General features: G+C 40.2%; 1 protein-coding gene across 1 annotated transcript; it reads left to right on the forward strand.

Moving 5' to 3' along the window:
• The first annotated feature begins 2,875 nt into the window (after positions 1-2,875).
• Positions 2,876-12,399, forward strand: NUDT15 (nudix hydrolase 15). Its single transcript, XM_029210318.1, has 3 exons — positions 2,876-3,661; positions 8,381-8,577; positions 12,142-12,399. Exons 1-3 carry the CDS (start codon positions 3,504-3,506, stop codon positions 12,300-12,302), a joined length of 516 nt encoding a protein of 171 aa, XP_029066151.1. The 5' UTR covers positions 2,876-3,503; the 3' UTR covers positions 12,303-12,399.
• Positions 12,400-17,005: the final 4,606 nt, after the last annotated feature.

The raw sequence follows: 17,005 nt of genomic DNA on the forward strand, positions 1-17,005 counted from the left end.
ATTGGGGGGTAGGCCTTCAACGTGTAAGTCTGTGGGGAGATACAATTCAGTCCATAGCAATGTCTCTCAGAGAGAGTAAATTTTAAATTTTGAGGAAGTCCAACTTAACAATTTTTCTTTTATGGATCATGCCTTTGGTGTCATATCTAAGAAGTTTATGCCTAACCCCAAATCACAAAGCTTTTCTCTTATATTTTCTTCTAGAAAATTTATACTTTCAGCTGCTTTTATGTAGGTCTACAATCCATTTTAATTGTTATACATGGTGCCAGGTATAGATCAAGGCTTTTTTTTTTTTAACATTTGTATGTCACATTGTTCTAGCGCCATTTGTTAAAAAAAAAAGACTATCTTCTCTCTTGAATTTCCTTTGAAAATTTTTCAAAAATCAATTAACCAAAAATCCATAGGTCTATTTCTGGTTTCTCTCTTCTTTTCCATTGATTTATGTGTCTATGCTTTTACCCGTACTATGCTCTCCTGATTAGTGTGGCTTTAGCCTAAGTCTGAAATCAGGTGGTATGAATCCTCCAAAAATTTTTAATTGTTTTGATTTTTCTAGCCCTTTGTATTTCCATACAAATTTTAGAACCAGTCTGTCAGTTTCTACTGGAAAAAAAAACCTTCTGGCATTATGGTTAGGATTTCATTGAGTTTGTGCAAATCAATTTGAAGAAAATTGATAGCTTAACAATATGGAGTCTTCTGATTCATGATCACAGTATTTCTCCCCATTTCTTTAAATCTTCTTTAATTTCCCTCAGTAAGGTTTAATAGTTTTCAGTGTACAGGTCTTGAACCTCTTTTGCTAAATTTACCTTTTAGTATTTTACTTAAAAAATTTTTTTTAACATTTATTGTTCATCGTGGTCCGAGCACAGGTTGGAAAAGAATTTCCAGACACAAGGCAGAATGTAAGGAAGATATAGTTTATTCAAAAGAGTTGCTGCAAGAACAGTGGGCTGAATTCCTGGTAGCCAGGGAAAGTTGACCATGAGCGTGGGTTTCTGGTCTGTTTTTATAGCCAGGGAACCTGTAAGTCATCTGCTGACCGGGCGGAGTATGTATACTTTCAGTGTGGGGAGCATGAGAAGAACAGGGCAAATATCTTTCCTTATATGGGATGGGAAAGGGACAGGGCGTGCTGCCTGGGACGGCTCTGGAACATTGCAATGGTCACATTCTGACAGTGATGGGAGTCCTGTAACTCTTTGTTCTGGCAATATTGGCCCTTTGAGTTTATCTTGTTCTTTGTCCTTGGAGCACACCACATTGTTGTCTAGTACATGTTGTTTAGTAGCATGTCCATTTATTTTATTTACTTCTTGGCCACACCATACAGCATGTGGGATCTTAGTTCCCTGACCAGGGATCGAACCCGCACCCCCTGCATTGGAAGTGCAGAGTCTTAACCACTGGGCCACCATGAAGCCCCTTGTATTTTATATTTTCCATTTTTCATGGTAATTTTAGAATTTTCTGATTATTCATTGCTAGTGTACAGAAATAAAATTGATTTTGTATATTGACCTTGAATCCTATGAACTTGCTAAACTCACTTATTCTGGTAGCTTTTTTTTGTGGATTCCTTAGGATTGTCTGTGAATAAGGTCAGCTACTTCTTTTCCAGTTTAACTATCCTTTAGTGATTTTTCTTGATTTTCTAGTTTTAACTAGAACCTCCAGCAATATGATGACTAAAAGTGCTGAGAGTAGCTATCCTTGCTTCTCTCAAATCTTAGTCATTCACTGTTGTATTAGTTTGCTGGGGCCGCCATAACAGAGTACCACAGACTAGGTGGCCTAAACAACAGAAATGTATTTTCTCAAACTCTAGAGTCTAGAATTCTAAGATCAAGGTGTCAGTGGGGTTGGCTTTTTCTGAGGCCTCACTCATTGTCTTGCAGATGGCTATCTTCTTCCTGTTTTCACATGGTCTTCTGTCTGTATCTGTGTCTGTGTCTTAATCTCCTGTTCTTTAAGGACACCAGTCATATTGGATTAGGATTAATCCTAATGACCTCATTTTAATTTAATTACCTCTTTAAAGATCCTGTCTACAAATACAGTTATATTCTGAGGTATTGAGGGTTAGGATTTCAAAATGTGAATTTTGGGGGGACATGATTCAGCCCTAACAATCATTAAGTATGATGTTAGCTGTAGGTCTTTGTAGATACCTTACCTAAGGTTGTTAAAATTCCCTTTTATTTCTAGTTTGCTTTTTTAAATCTTGAATGAGTACTGAATTTTATCAAATTATTTTCTACATCTATTAAAATGATAATATGTGTTTCCTTTCTCCCTCTTTTAGTATGGTGAATTACATAGATTGAGTTTTCAAATTTCAAGCCAGACTTGTATTTCTGGGAATAACCCCATTCAGTTGTGATGTATTATCCTTTTCATATGTTGCCAATTTTTATTTGGGGAAAAATCTTGGAGTATTTTTGTGGTGCACACCACATTGAAGACTGTTGAGTTTCTGGGTGGAAGGAGAAATGCTATAAAAATGTTTAATCAGGGCTTCCCTGGTGGCGCAGTGGTTGAGAGTCCGCCTGCCGATTCAGGGGACACGGGTTCGTGCCCCGGTCCGGGAAGATCCCACATGCCGCGGAGCAGCTGGGCCCGTGAGCCATGGCGGCTGAGCCTGCGCGTCCGGAGCCTGTGCTCTGCAACAGGAGAGGCCCCAACAGTGAGAGGCCCGTGTACCAAAAAAAAAAAAAAAAGTGAATGGAAGCATGACTAGAAAGTAAGGTTGTTCTTCTTATAGTTTTTGTACCATTTGCCTTTTAAAAATTATGTGCACATTATTTTAGAAGTAAAAACTTAATTTACATTAATTTTTTTAAAAAGTCTCCAACCAGAAACCAGTCATTTGTTTTGTTTGTTTTCATTACAACTCTGATTCAGTTGGGACTTTTTTGTTGGTGCATGGCATGCAAACAACTGGAACAGCGTCTATTTTTCCTCCTAAATAGGTAACTAATTAGTCCCAGCATAACTGACTAGTGCTTTTCTTCCCATGATTTGTTAATACTCAGTTATTCATACCAGGATATTTCTATACTATGTGTCCTTGCTCCAGTACCACACTGATTTGAGCTATAGTGGAATGAGTTTACTGTGGTGAAGCTCATTTATTTAAAAAAAAAAAAAAAAAAAAAAAAGATGTGCAAAGACACAGAGGTTTATAAAAGTAGGTGGCTGGTTAAGTGCATGGAGAAATCTGAGAATAAACAATGAATGTTGAAAGCGCAACAGTAAACAGCATTAGTTAAAGCCAAACTCTGGCCACATAGCCTCTCGGGAGGAAACAACCTTCACAAGTTTGGACCCGTAGATGCGGGAGACACCAAGCACAAAGGAAAAGCGGCGGAAGCCCGAGGGAATCCCACAGTGATTTACGGTCCCTCACCTGCTCAGGGAGATTGGCGGAGGCCCCGGGGGCGGGGCAAAGCAAACGTCACTTCCGGCCGCGGCCCGCGAGGTCCTCTCGCGCTATGACGGCCAGTGCGGAGGCGCGGGAGTGGCGCCCAGGAGTCGGGGTAGGAGTAGTGGTGACCAGCTGCAGGCATCCTCGCTGCGTCCTCCTGGGGAGGAGGAAAGGGTCATTTGGAGCCGGCAAATTCCAACTTCCCGGGGGCCACTTGGAGTTCGGGTAAGCAGCCGCCTGGCGGACGGGGAAAGCGGGAAGTGCACGGGAAGGACGACCTCGCTCCCTGCGTGCGTCCGTGCGTGCGCGCCGACGCTGCGCCGTTTCTCGCGAGTTTCTCTTTTCTCCTCTCGGGCCGGGAGGGGGCACTGCGCTGGGTATGGCTGAAGGAGAGATTTCCTCGTTCCTGTGTGAGCTGCGCCTGTGCCATCAGCTCCTCGCGAGACCTGACGCGGCTGGGAGTTGGCTGGTGAGTTTTGTTTTTCTTACTGCTCGCACTTGAGAGACCGGAAGTTGGTGCTTATAGGCCGCGGTCAATGTAGTTCTGTCAGTTAAGGCTTTTGCACGGTTTGCTGGTGTTTTAAACGCACATGGATATATTCCGTGTTTCCTGCTACAGTAAGTTTAGTTGCGCTCTAACCAAGCGAATTAGCGACTGAAACTCTGGGCCTCAGTTTCTCTTTTTAAAATGGGGAAGTTAGATGATGTACTCCTTAAGGTCCCTCTCTGATTTGACATATTGTGGTTTGATGATGTGTCAGACCGACAAAGAAGGTTAGTTCTACACAAGGGTGTAAAAAGGCTGAGATTGTGCTAGAAGGTGGATTCACCCAGACTCTTGGACTCTTTAATCAATAGAAATTGATAAGATGCCAGATGAGGAATTTAGGCGAAGCTTTATTGGGGCTCGTGCTATAGCAAGAGGGAGCGAGAACAAGACACAGGTGCCCTTGCTCGGCTCCCCTGGAGGGGACGTGGTGGTGGGCTGGTTCCTTAAATGGGGTGAGAATAGGGATGGATCTGCGGGCTGTGCAGGAGGCGCAGCTTAGGTGGCCCGCCTAACCCCTTGGCGTGTGTGGGAATCATGCGTGATACCCTGCTTTGCTCTCAGCAGCTCCGAAATGGCAGTTGGTTTGTGGCCTTTTTATAGCTTGTTTATAATTGCCCCAACTGCGCATGCGTGCAGTTATTTTTTTAGCCTCTACCTTTGTCCAGGTGCAAGCGCTCTGGTAGGTGATCTATCTCAAAGTGAGAATAAAGCGTTCAAGACACAGAGCTTGTTTTTCCTTTTGTATAGAAAGTTTCAAACATACATAAAACTAGAATAGTCAGTGAATCCTCATGTACCCATTACTCAGTTTGTTCTTGTTTCGTCTTTACTGCTCCTCCCTCCCGGCAAACAGACACACACACCCCTTGTTTTCTAAACTATTTTAAAGGAAAGCAGGCATCTTATTACACCACCCCTAAGTAATTCAGTATCTATCTGTAATAGGCTTTTAAAAAGAAGTAACCACAATACCATTTTCAAACCTTAAAATATTTTATAGCATCTGTTACCCAGTCTGTACCGTTTTCTGCAGTTGTCTTGAAAATGTCTTTTTACTGTTTTGTACCAATTCAGATTAAAGGAAGGGCACATGTTGCATGTGATTGATACATTTTTTAAGTCTCTTAATCTAGCAGTACCCGCCCTCCCCTTTTTCCTATGCCATGTTGAATATGGGTCATTTGAATTTCTCACATTATGACTATATTCTTCTAATTCACGTATTTCTTATAAAGTGGTTGTTAGAAGTAGAGGCTTGATCCTAGTGCCTTTTAATCAGACTTAGATCTTTATAGAATATGGAAGTCTTATCTTCTAGCACAGGGAATTGTTTAAATGGTCTTCAGAATTTTTAAAAGCATCAATAAATTTCTCATTTTTAGATAAGTAAGATAAGCTATCACTTAATAAATAATAAAATGCGTAGATTAAGAATCAAATTGCGCAGACAAGCACACCATGTTGTACTTTGTCAGTTTGGGGGGCGGGGGAGCATTAGCCAAAGTTAGATCACAAACTAAGCACTATTTAGAATGTGTAATTTCTAGAGTAGTGGTTCGAGATAGTTGTCCTAACAGTAACACAAGACAGTATCGGAGTCTTGACTCATACTGAATGATAATGGCCAAAATTGAACTTTAATGACCTTTTTACTAAGTGCTAGGTGTTATGCTAAGCTCTTCACATGTGTGCTTTCACTTATCTTTGTATAACTGGTAAACTGAGTGGGCTAAATCGATGGGAAACAAACAGGAAGGAAGTAGCTTTATTTTCTCTTTTCATTGTCTTCAAATATGATTTGTCTTTCCCTTCTCTGCTTCTCGATGATGTTTTCTGCAAATTCAATTGTTTTGCTCTTGTTACCAACCTGGGTTCTTGAACTCTTTAATCAATAGAAATTGATAAGACGTCAGACAAAAGAATTCAGGCAAGACTTTATTGGGACTCATGCTACAGCATGAGAGGTAACAAGTAACAGGTGCCCTTGCTCGCTGTCTGAGGCAGGCGAGCTGGTCCCTTAAACGGGGTGAGGGTGGGAGTGGATAGGTGCTTTGGGCTGGAGGGGTGGCTTAGGTGATCTCTCCACCCCCTTGGTGGTGCCGGGTGCCTGTGTCGCGTGTGGTACCCTGGTTTTGCTCCTGGCGCCTCAAAAGTGGCAGTTGGGTTTTGGCCTTTTTGTATCTTTGTTCACAGTTTGCCCCAGCTGTACATGGGTGCAGTTAGTTTTCGTCGTCCCTTAGAGTTTCTTTGTATTCTGTTGTTCAGGGAGAGGAGATGTTAGTCCAGATGCAAGCAGTGCAGTAAAGGGTCCCAGTCCCAGCCTGTCTCACTTTCACTTGATTATAAAAGTAAATCGTATTTTGGTTATTATGATCCTCTTCCAGGCATTTAGCTTTCCTTTGTAGTGGGGAAAGGAGGTGTGGGCCATTGTTTTGCTTTCTCTTCCTCCTCCGCTTCTCACTGTTTCTGGTTTCTTTTTCTGGTGTGTTGAGGAAGGAGGGGAGGGAGCAAAACTTTTACCTGAGTGGTGCTGCTGTGACCTATGTTATGTGCCCTCTGGATGCAGTATTCACACGCGTGCTCTCTTTCTTTTTTTTAAATTTATTTATTTTTGGCTGCGTTGGGTCTTTGTTGCTGCGCACGGGTTTTCTCTAGTTGCGGCGAGCGGGGCTACTCTTCGTTGTGGTGTGCGGGCTTCAGTAGTTGTGGCTCGCAGGCTCTAGGGCACAGGTTCAGTAGTTGTGGCTCACGGGCTTAGTTGCTCTGAGGCATGTGGGATCTTCCCGGACCAGGGATCCAACCCCTGTCCCCTGCATTGGCAGGCGGATTCTTAACCACTGCGCCACCAGGGAAGTCTGCGTGCTCTCTTTCTTAGGGTGTGTATATTGGTTGGTTGGAAGACCTATAAGGATTTCTACACTGCACAGTTCCCTGACATAGGTGACTGACTTTTTGTGACTCTGGCCACCAGCTCCTGCTGTTAGCATACCACGCTACATTTTCTTTGTGACGGGCCCCCCAGCAGTCTCTTGTACCACCTGCTTGGCCCAAAGAAAACAGACGTTGGGAAGGACGCTTTCACTGCTGCCCATTTTCTCTGCTCAGCCATCATGGGCTGCTTTAGCCACTCTCCTGCCTTCCAAATTCCTAAAGTGGGAATGAGCATCACCTTGTGTATTCACGTGCATCCCTAAACACCATGGAACACATCTCAGATGAACACAAGAGCTCTTTCCCTCCTACACCTCTACTCTGATGCACTGGGGTAGACCTGTGAGGTTCCACAGCTCAGTCTTTAACTGGGGAGTAACATACCAGTACCTCCTTCTTGAGAGTCTCACCCAGTCTTTGTGACTAATTCTCTTGGAGGGCCTCTCACTTGGTTTCGAGGCAGAGCTGGCCCCTCATCAGGAGGAAGAGGAACGTTCCTTCAGGCTGAAAATGCACAACTCTCCTCCCTCCCAAAGATCTGTCTTCTTATGTAGACTGGGTAGTGACGGTAGTTTAGATAATTAGAGATACAAAAATATTCAAGGTAGAAAAGATAGAGAAACAGTATTCTTTTTTGCTGAATATCACACTAAAGTGCTTCATAAATATTTGGAAATTTAATCTAAAGTGCATATGAAATGACTTTTAGAAAAACTGAATCACACTAATGATTTCTTTTAATAATATTTGTTTTCATTCAATACTCATATTTTATCTGATTGTATAAAATTTCATTTGGAACAATTTCTAAAGAGAGATATTATATATTTTTAATCTTGTCTCATGTATGAAAACTGCAGTGAAATGTTTTAATTTATATACAGGTTTTTGTAACTTTTGGAATATCAGCGTTTTTGTCAATATCTAGTTATTATGGATCATACGTTGAAGGTGAACTAATCACATCAGTGTATTTTAATATTTCGTGAATGCCTGTTGCCTATTGCCCTCAATTTTGAGCCTTCTGAGCCTTCAGAAAAGACAGTGTCCACTTCTTGGTACACCTAACACAACCCCATGAGAAAGTAGTATTATGTTCTTACTTGTCTAAGGTGGAAAATAATGGACTTTGAACTCAAACCCAGGTCTAGTTGACTCCAAAGCTGTGCTCTTAACTGATATATTAAACCACCTCCTGGTTGCATGCTGCTTCCAGGCACATGAAGTAGTGCTGAATTGGCTAAATGTTCATTTTTTTGTTCAATATGAAGTCCTTTTGGTCTTCAGATACTTGATATAGGATAAACAGAGTGTCAAAGGAGGGTTGTTGATTTATTGTTGTAAAGCGTGAGCCAATTACAGCTCTTTTTGCTTTACACTAGGAATTTCTAGCCAGGAATTTCATGGCAAAAAAAAAAATGCATAAATAAAATTGAATACGGTGGTGTGTTTCTGTTTTTCAGTGAAAGCTGGGAAGAATGTGCTCAAAGGGAAACCTGGGAAGAAGCAGCTCTTCACCTGAAAAATGTTCGCTTTGCCTCGGTTGTGAATTCTTTCGTTGAGGAAGAGAATTACCATTATGTCACTATTTTAATGAAAGGAGAGGTGGACGTAACTCATGATTCAGAACCAAAGAATGTAGAGCCTGAGAAAAATGAAAGTAAGAGAACTATAAATAATGCATTTTCTATGAGAACGTATGGTCTGAAGGAAGATTACATTATGTTGCCATAGGAAGAGAATTAGATTAGAATATAATTATACTTCAGTTAGAATGTAAATATACTTAAATCCTGGATACATAGGGACAGAACAGGAAAGAGAACTGGGCCTAGAGCCAGACTACTTGGTTTGCATCCTGGTTCTTCTACTTAGAGGTTTGTAACCTTGGACAAGTTATTTAGGTCTCTGGGCCTCTTTTCTCACTTGTGACAATAGTACCTACTTCAGATGCGTTGTTGTAAGGATAAAATGAGTTAATACATACAACGGGCCTGGCCTAGTGAACACAGTAAGTACTCAGTAAATGTTAGTTTTATTGTTAGTGTTTAATTTTGTTTCACACTGTGATTTTTAAGCAAAACATTTAACGTGCCTTCCTCAGTTTTCTCACCTGTGCAAGAGAGGTAAAACTTTCTTTTATAGAGAATGCTTAACCTGACAAAACACTTAGCTGTTACCTTCTGCGTTGAATTGAGTGCTCTGAAAGCTTAATGACAATAACTGATATTCTGTTATTTACTGTGTACTAAGCATTGTTCTTAGGGCTTTGCATGTATCATCTCTCTTCAGATTTCGTAAAACTGCATGATAAAAGGAACTAAAGAGTAAAATATCAAACTTATTCAGTATATTATTTGCCATAAGAAACCTTATCCAAGTGGTCTCATGTAGGATCACTCCTCTAAACATTTAATTTCTCCTCTAATAGTGAAAATCTTTTCATTCACAAATACTTGCTGAGTACTGTGTGCCAGACATTGTTCTAAGCACTAAAGGAGAAGGGGTGTTTAAAACAAAGTCCCTGCCCTCCTGGACTTTACATTTTATCTGGGGGGAAAGGCAACAAATTAGCAGATATTTTATGATAGTAATGATAGGAGTAAGAATAAAAATAAAGCTGTGTAAAGATAGTGATGCATGGGTGTTGTGTCAGGTGGGGTGGTCAGGGAGGGCTTCTGTGCAGAAGGAAGTGACATTACTAGAATGAATAAGTCATGTCTGAAGTGTTTTACAGACTGACTTGATTGAATGAACAGAAGGGCATGTTCTACCCGAAGGCCCGTTGAGTCATATAAGATTTTTTATAAAATAGGTTAACTACTTGGAATCCTTTAAAATGAGCTAGCAAAGTCTGAACTGTTTTTACTCACAACACTTCTGATACCAAATGTGTGGACTTTTTTCCTCACACTAAATAATTCTCCAACTCTCCAGACATCAGTTGAGTGTCCTATAATTCAGTTCAATTCTTACACTGTCTAGTTGGATCCGAAAAGTTAAAGAGCTCAGTCCCATGAGACTGCCCCCATTTCCAATGCCAATCTCACGTCCAGGCCTCCTGTACTTTTGACGGCCTGGCTATAAATCGAGGCTCCCACAACCCTCTCTTCGGTAATTTGCTAGAATGTCCCACAGAATTAAGGAAAACACTCTCCTTACATTACCAGTTTGTTTTAAAGGGTACAGCTCAGGAACAGCCAAATGAAAGAGGTAGGGCCAGGTCTGGGGAGGGGGCACGAGACTTTCATGCCCTCTCTGGATGTGCCACCCTCCCAGCACCTCGATGTGTTCAACTCGGAAGCTCTCTGAACCCAGCTGTGTAGAGTTTTTATGGAGGTTCCTATGTAATGGGATTATTATTACTGTGATTGGTTAAATCATCGTCCATTGGCTGTTAACTCAGTCTCCAGCCCCTCTCTCCGCCCCTAAGATGGAGTGTGGGGTGAAAGGTGGGCTGAAAGTTCCAACCCTGTGATCACGCGTGGGTCTTCCTGGTCACCAGCCCCCATCCTTAAACTCTCCAGGGGTCTCCAGCCACCAGCCATCTTATTAGCATAAACTCAGCATTGGTTGAAAGGAGCTTATTATGGAAACAAAAGATGCTCCTCTGATCCCTATCACTCAGGAAATTACAAAGATTTTAGGAACCCTGCCAGGAAACAGGGATAAAGACCAAATACCTATTTCTTATATCACGATGTCACACAAAGAAACACACAGAAAGTATGCAAAGGCCTTCAGCTGGCCTAGGGTACAACAGAAATTATTCATGCCTTAGGAAGTGGGAGGCAGGATTGTACCAGGTTCACTGGGGGAGCTGATAACCTGGCCAAGGTGCAGGCGCTCGGGGGTCTTCGTTTTTTATAATATAAGCATGCAGCCTCTGCCCCATGTTCATCAGGTCCTGGATCTGGATTGCCTGCTTCGGTTTCCTCCAGCCATCTGTTTATACTTAGAAGGATTATCCAGATGCTTCGTTTTCTAGGGGGCCCCTAGGATAAACTTTACTTCAGCTCTCTTGCGACTCAGTTAACTGAGCATCTTGCAGCACATTGTGAGTGTCTCCCCCCCCCCCCCGGGTTACTGTGTGGTCACAGGTGCTGATCATGATCAGCCCTTCCGCAGCTTATTCCAGTTTCATGGATTCTTTGTCCCCTGCCTTGCCGGAGTGAAATTACATACCTGTATTTTATAGGCAAACAAATACTGAAGGGAAGAAACAGTACTTACACATAGATATATGCATGTAATCATAAACTAATTTAGAACATGGAGTTCTAATAATCATTATATTTCTGTATTATTATCATAATATTTAAACATTCACCTGTCACAGGCATCTGTGCTTTCATGTTATTTACATTTAAATCATCAAAAACACCATCCCCTAGAATATTTTTCTAGGATTTCATATACTTTACAATTAATAGACACTGTTAAATCTTTTACATTTCAGTGGATTTTTAAGAAGACAACTCCTTCCATTCTTGTCTTTCTATCTAAAATATACCACAGCACAGAGAATACTTTTTATTCTCTGTACAGCTTCCATTACTTTTTCAAGAAATGGAGGATAGCTTAGAAATTTTGCAATCTACCTTATTTTGTAGGTGAGGAAACTGGCTTATTTTAATGCAGTTTAACCTGTGGTATCAATGCAATATATAAAATTCTGTGAGTCTTGTTTAACCAGATATTTAAATGAAAATTGAATGGTATTAAATCTGGGTTTTACCACAATGTGGCCTTTGTAAACTTGGCTTCATATTCAAATAACAGCATGTTTTAAATGATCATCATTCCCTTCTTAAGATCTTCATTCTAAACGCAAATTATGCTTGTATAGCCAAGCTAATGCATAGCATCACTATTGCACTTCATTAGTAGCAAATCTTTTTTTTTTTTTTTTTTTTTTTTTTGCGGTACGCGGGCCTCTCACTGTTGTGGCCTCTCCCGTTGCGGAGCACAGGCTCCGGACCCGCAGGCTCAGCGGCCATGGCTCACGGGCCCAGCCGCTCCGTGGCATGTGGGATCTCCTCTGGACCGGGGCACGAACCCGTGTCCCCTGCATCGGCAGGCAGACTCTCAACCACTGCGCCACCAGGGAAGACCATCATTTTTAAATTTAATTAATTTTTCTTAGTATAGGTTAACTTGCCAAAATAAATATCCTTTGTTTCCTTTCATCTAAAGAAATTGCTTTGATACCTTTCTTTTCTAGGTTGGGAGTGGGTTCCTTGGGAAGAATTTCCTCCCCTAGACCAGCTTTTCTGGGCACTACGTTGTTTAAAGGAACAAGGCTACGATCCATTTAAAGAAGATTTGGATCATCTGATAGGATACAAAGGAAATCACCTAGAGGTGAACAAGGAGACTCCCTGATTTTTTTTTTTAATGGGTTAGCCAAAAAAAAAAAGTTCATCTGGTTTTCCCGTAAGATGGCTCTAGTAGTGCTTAGTTGTGTTTAACTTCATTCGAAACAATTTTGTTGGATTGTATTGTGACAGCTGTCATATCAGCGCGTATTTAAAAAAACACTTAACAAAATTGGTGAATTTTTGCGTAGCCATTTTAATATAGAAGATGGAAGAAAAAAAGCAACATTTTCGGCATATTATGCTTGATTATTTCAAGAAAGGTAAAAATGCAACTGAAACGCAAAAAAAGATTTGCGCAGTGTATGGAGAAGGTGCTGTGACTGAGCGAACGTGTCAAAAGTGGTTTGCGAAGTTTCGTGCTGGAGATTTCTCGCTGGACGATGCTCCACGGTCAGGTAGACCAGTTGAAGTTGATAGCGATCAAATCGAGACGTTAATTGAGAGCAATCGACGTTATACCACTCGGGAGATAGCCGATATACTCAAAATATCCAAATCAAGCGTTGAAAATCATTTGCACCAGCTTGGTTATATGAATCGCTTTGACGTTTGGGTTCCACATAAGTTAAGCGAGAAAAACCTTCTTGACCGTATTTCCGCATGCGATTCTCTACTGAAACGTAATGAAAACGTTCCATTTTTAAAACAAATTGTGATGGGCAATGAAAAATGGATACTGTACAATAATGTGGAACGGAAGAGATCGTGGAGCAAGCGAAATGAACCGCCACCAACCACACCAAAGGCCGGTCTTCATCCAAAGAAAGTGATGTTGTGTATATGGTGGGATTGGAAGGGAGTCCTCTATTATGAGCTCCTTCCGGAAAACCAAACGATTAATTCCAAAAAGTACTGCTCCCAGTTAGATCAACTGAAAGCAGCACTCGACGAAAAGCGTCCAGAATTAGTCAACAGAAAACATATAATCTTCCATCAGGATACCACAAGACCGCATGTTTCTTTGATGACCAAGCAAAAACTGTCACAGCTTGGCTGGGAAGTTCTGATTCCTCCACCTTATTCACCAGACATTGCACCTTCGGATTTCCATTTATTTCGGTCTTTACAAAATTCTCTTAATGGGAGAAATTTCAATTCCCTGGAAGACTGTAAAAGGCACCTGGAACAGTTCTTTGCTCAGAAAGATAAAAAGTTTTGGGAAGATGGAATTATGAAGTTGCCTGAAAAATGGCAGAAGGTAGTGGAACAAAAGGGTGAATACGTTGTTCAGTGAAGTTCTTGGTGAAAATGAAAAATGTGTCTTTTATTTTTACCCAAAAAACCAAAGGAACTTTTTGGCCAACCCATACATAAAAGGCAAAATAAGGTCCTGTAAAAGAATGAAAAATATCTACATTTCAGAACAACTCCATTTTAGCTGAAAAGTCCCACATGATTGCCAGTTATTTATTTGGAGTCTGTTAATATACCCAATACCCTTTCAGCCTGTACCGTGAAAAATTTTCAGGGATTGTGTCGTGAATTATATTTCAGACTCAGAAAACGTGATAAATGGTGATGTTGTGGTAATTCTGCTTTCCGTATTACTCTGTGGTTTGACTGTGCTGTTTGTCATCACCAGTGTGCGTGGAGGAGAGTGCAGAATTTGTCTTAGTGTTTCAGTTCTAATAGAGAACCTAATTCAGGTGCTAACACAGTATGCCCGTTGCAGAATTTATCACATTTGTTGATTTTCCTCTTTTGTTTTATTTAAATCAAAAAAATTTTTGGTAATACATTGTGACAGTCCCTGCAACTGGAGCAAACACGACAGGTCTTTAGGGTGTATTTCCCAGATTTCCGATTGAGAACCTAAAGCAAGGGAAGTGAGACAAACCATCCAGGACCTGTATCCCATCATTAACAGGCCCTGTCATTTGGGATCTCTCTGAGATTCAGCTTCCTTACGTGTAAAATGCAATTAGACTGGGGCAGTGGATCTCAACGTGTGGCCCGGGGAGGTCCTCAAGTCCCTTTCAAGGGTCCTCAGGGTTAAAGCTGTTTTTGTCATACGAAGACTTCATTTGCTTTTTTCATTCTCATTCTTTCCTGAGTGTACAGAGGAGTTTGCATGTTGTGTGATACTGTAGCAGACTGAATGCAAAGCAGATATGAGAGTCTAGCTCTCTTTTATTAAGCTAGATGTGAAAGAAATTGACAAAAATGTAAAACAGTGCCACTTTTCTCACTGGTTCTTTTGCTTTTCTTTTTTTTTAAGAAAAATAGCTATATTTTTTATAAAAATTATGTTAACATATAATGGTTTTGAGTTATGGGTTTTTGTTTTTTGTAAATAAATTAATAAAAGAATTCTTAAAATTTCTTGGTTTTAATTCCTAATATGGTCCTATCACTAGATAAAATCCTACAAAAACAAAAACTCTTTGGGGTCCTTAGTAATTTTTTTTTTTTAATGAAGTATAGTTGTTTACAATGTTGTGTTTCAGGTATACAGCAAAGTGATTCAGATATATATTAATACACACACACACACATATTCCTTTTCAGATTCTTTTCTGTTATAGGTTATTACAAGATACTGAATATAGTTCCCTGTGCTGTACAGTAGGTCCTTGTTGTTTATTTTATATCTAATAGTGTGTATTTGTTAATCCTAAACTCCTAATTTATCCCTCCCCTCCCTCTTTCCCCTTTGGTAATCGTAAGTTTTTTTTCTATGTCTGTGAGTCTCTGTTTCTGTTTTGTAAATAAGTTCATTTGTATCATTTTTTTAGATTCTATATATTAGTGATACCGTATGACTTACTTCAGTTGGTATGATAATCTCTAGGTCCGTCCATGTTGCTGCAAATGGCATTATTTCCTTTTTATGGCTGAGTAGTATTCCATTGTATATATGTGCCACATCTTCTTTATCCATTCATCTGTTGATGGACGCTTAGGTTGCTTCCATGTCTTGGCTATTGTAAATAGTGCTGCTATGAACATTGGGGTGTGTGTATCTTTTTGAATTCATTTTCATCTTTTCTGGATATCTGCCCAGAAGTGGGATAGCTGGATCATATGGCAGCCCTATTTTTAGTTTTTTAAGGAACCTCCATATTGTTCTCCATAGTGGCTGCACCAATGTACATTCGCACCAACAGTGTAGGAGGGTTCCCTTTTCTCCACACCCTCCTCAGCATTTATTATTTGTAGACTTTTTGTTGATGGCCATTCTGACTGGTGTGAGGTGATACCTCATTGTAGTTTTGATTTGCATTTCTCTAATAATTAGTGATGTTGAGCATCTTTTCATGTGCCTCTTGGCCATCTGTATGTTTTCTTTGGAGAAATGTGTGTTTAGGTCTTCTGCCCATTTTTTGATTGGGTTGTTTTTTTGATATTGAGCTATATGAGCTGTTTGTATATTTTGGAAATCAAGCCCTTGTTGGTCGCATCATTTGCAAATATTTTCTCCCAGTCTGTAGGTTGTCCTTTTGTTTATGGTTTCCTTTGCTGTGCAAAAGCTTGTAAGTTTGATTAGGTCCCATTTGCTTATTTTTGCTTTTATTTCTTTTGCCTTGGGAAGCCAATCTAAGAAAACATTGGTACAGTTTATGTCAGAGAGTTTTGCCTATGTCCTCTTCTAGGAGTTTTGTGGTGTCATGGCTTATTTAAGTCTTTAAGCCATTTTAAGTTTATTTTTGTGCATGGTGAGAGGGAGTGTTCTAATAACTTCATTGATTTACATGCTGCTTTCCAACTTTTCCAACACCACTTGCTGAAGGGAGACTCTTTTCTCCGTTGTATATTCTTGCCTCCTTTGTGGAAGATTAACTGACCATAGGTGTGCGGGATCATTTCTGCACTCTCTGTTCTGCTCCATTGATCCATATGTCTGTTTCTGTGCCAGTGCCACGCTGTTTTGATACTCTAGTATTGTCTGAAGTCTGGGAAGGTTATGCCTCCAGCTTGTTCTTTTTCCTCAGGATTGCTTTGGCAATTCTGGGTCTTTTGTGGTTCCATATAAATTTTAGGATTATTTGTTCTGGTTCTGTGAAAAATGCTTGAGTAATTTGATACAGATTGCATTAAATCTGTAGATTGCTTTGGGTAGTATGGCCACTTTAATAATATTCTTCCAATCCAAGAGCATGGGGTATCTTTCCATTTTTTTTTAATCATCTTCAGTTTCATTTATCAATGTTTTATAGTTATCAGCGTATAAGTCTCTCCCCTCCTTGGTCAGGGTTATTCCTAGGTGGGTTTTTTTACATGACTTTAAAAGCAATTGTTTTTTCACTGATATTTCATTGTTAGTATAAAGAAATGCAACAGATTTATGTATATTAATCTTGTATCCTGCTACCTTGCTGAATTCATTTATCTGTTCTAATAGTTTTTGTGTTGAGTCTTTAGGTCCTTAGTAATTTTTAAGAGTGTAACAGGATCCAAAACCAAAAAGTTTGAGAACTGCTGGATTAGGCCATGAACTCACATCCTTTCTTTATGAGCCCATTTCTGTAAAATCCCTTGCTTCTCCTAAAGCTGGTTACATTTGAATTTTGCCCTTTCAACAGACTCAAATACTGTTGTAATACGTGTTACAAAAGAATCTTTCTTCAGTGAATGAAGATCATTTTTAAAGTTGTTTTTTTTTTAAATATTTATTTGGCTGCATCAGGTCTTAGTAGCAGCACACGGGATCTTCATTGTGGCATGCGGGATCTTAGTTCCCCAACAGGGATCAAACCCACGTCCCCT

This window comes from Monodon monoceros, unplaced genomic scaffold (assembly GCF_005190385.1).
Source record: "Monodon monoceros isolate NGI ecotype Baffin Bay Population unplaced genomic scaffold, NGI_Narwhal_1 Super_Scaffold_8, whole genome shotgun sequence".
Lineage (NCBI taxonomy): Eukaryota > Metazoa > Chordata > Mammalia > Artiodactyla > Monodontidae > Monodon > Monodon monoceros.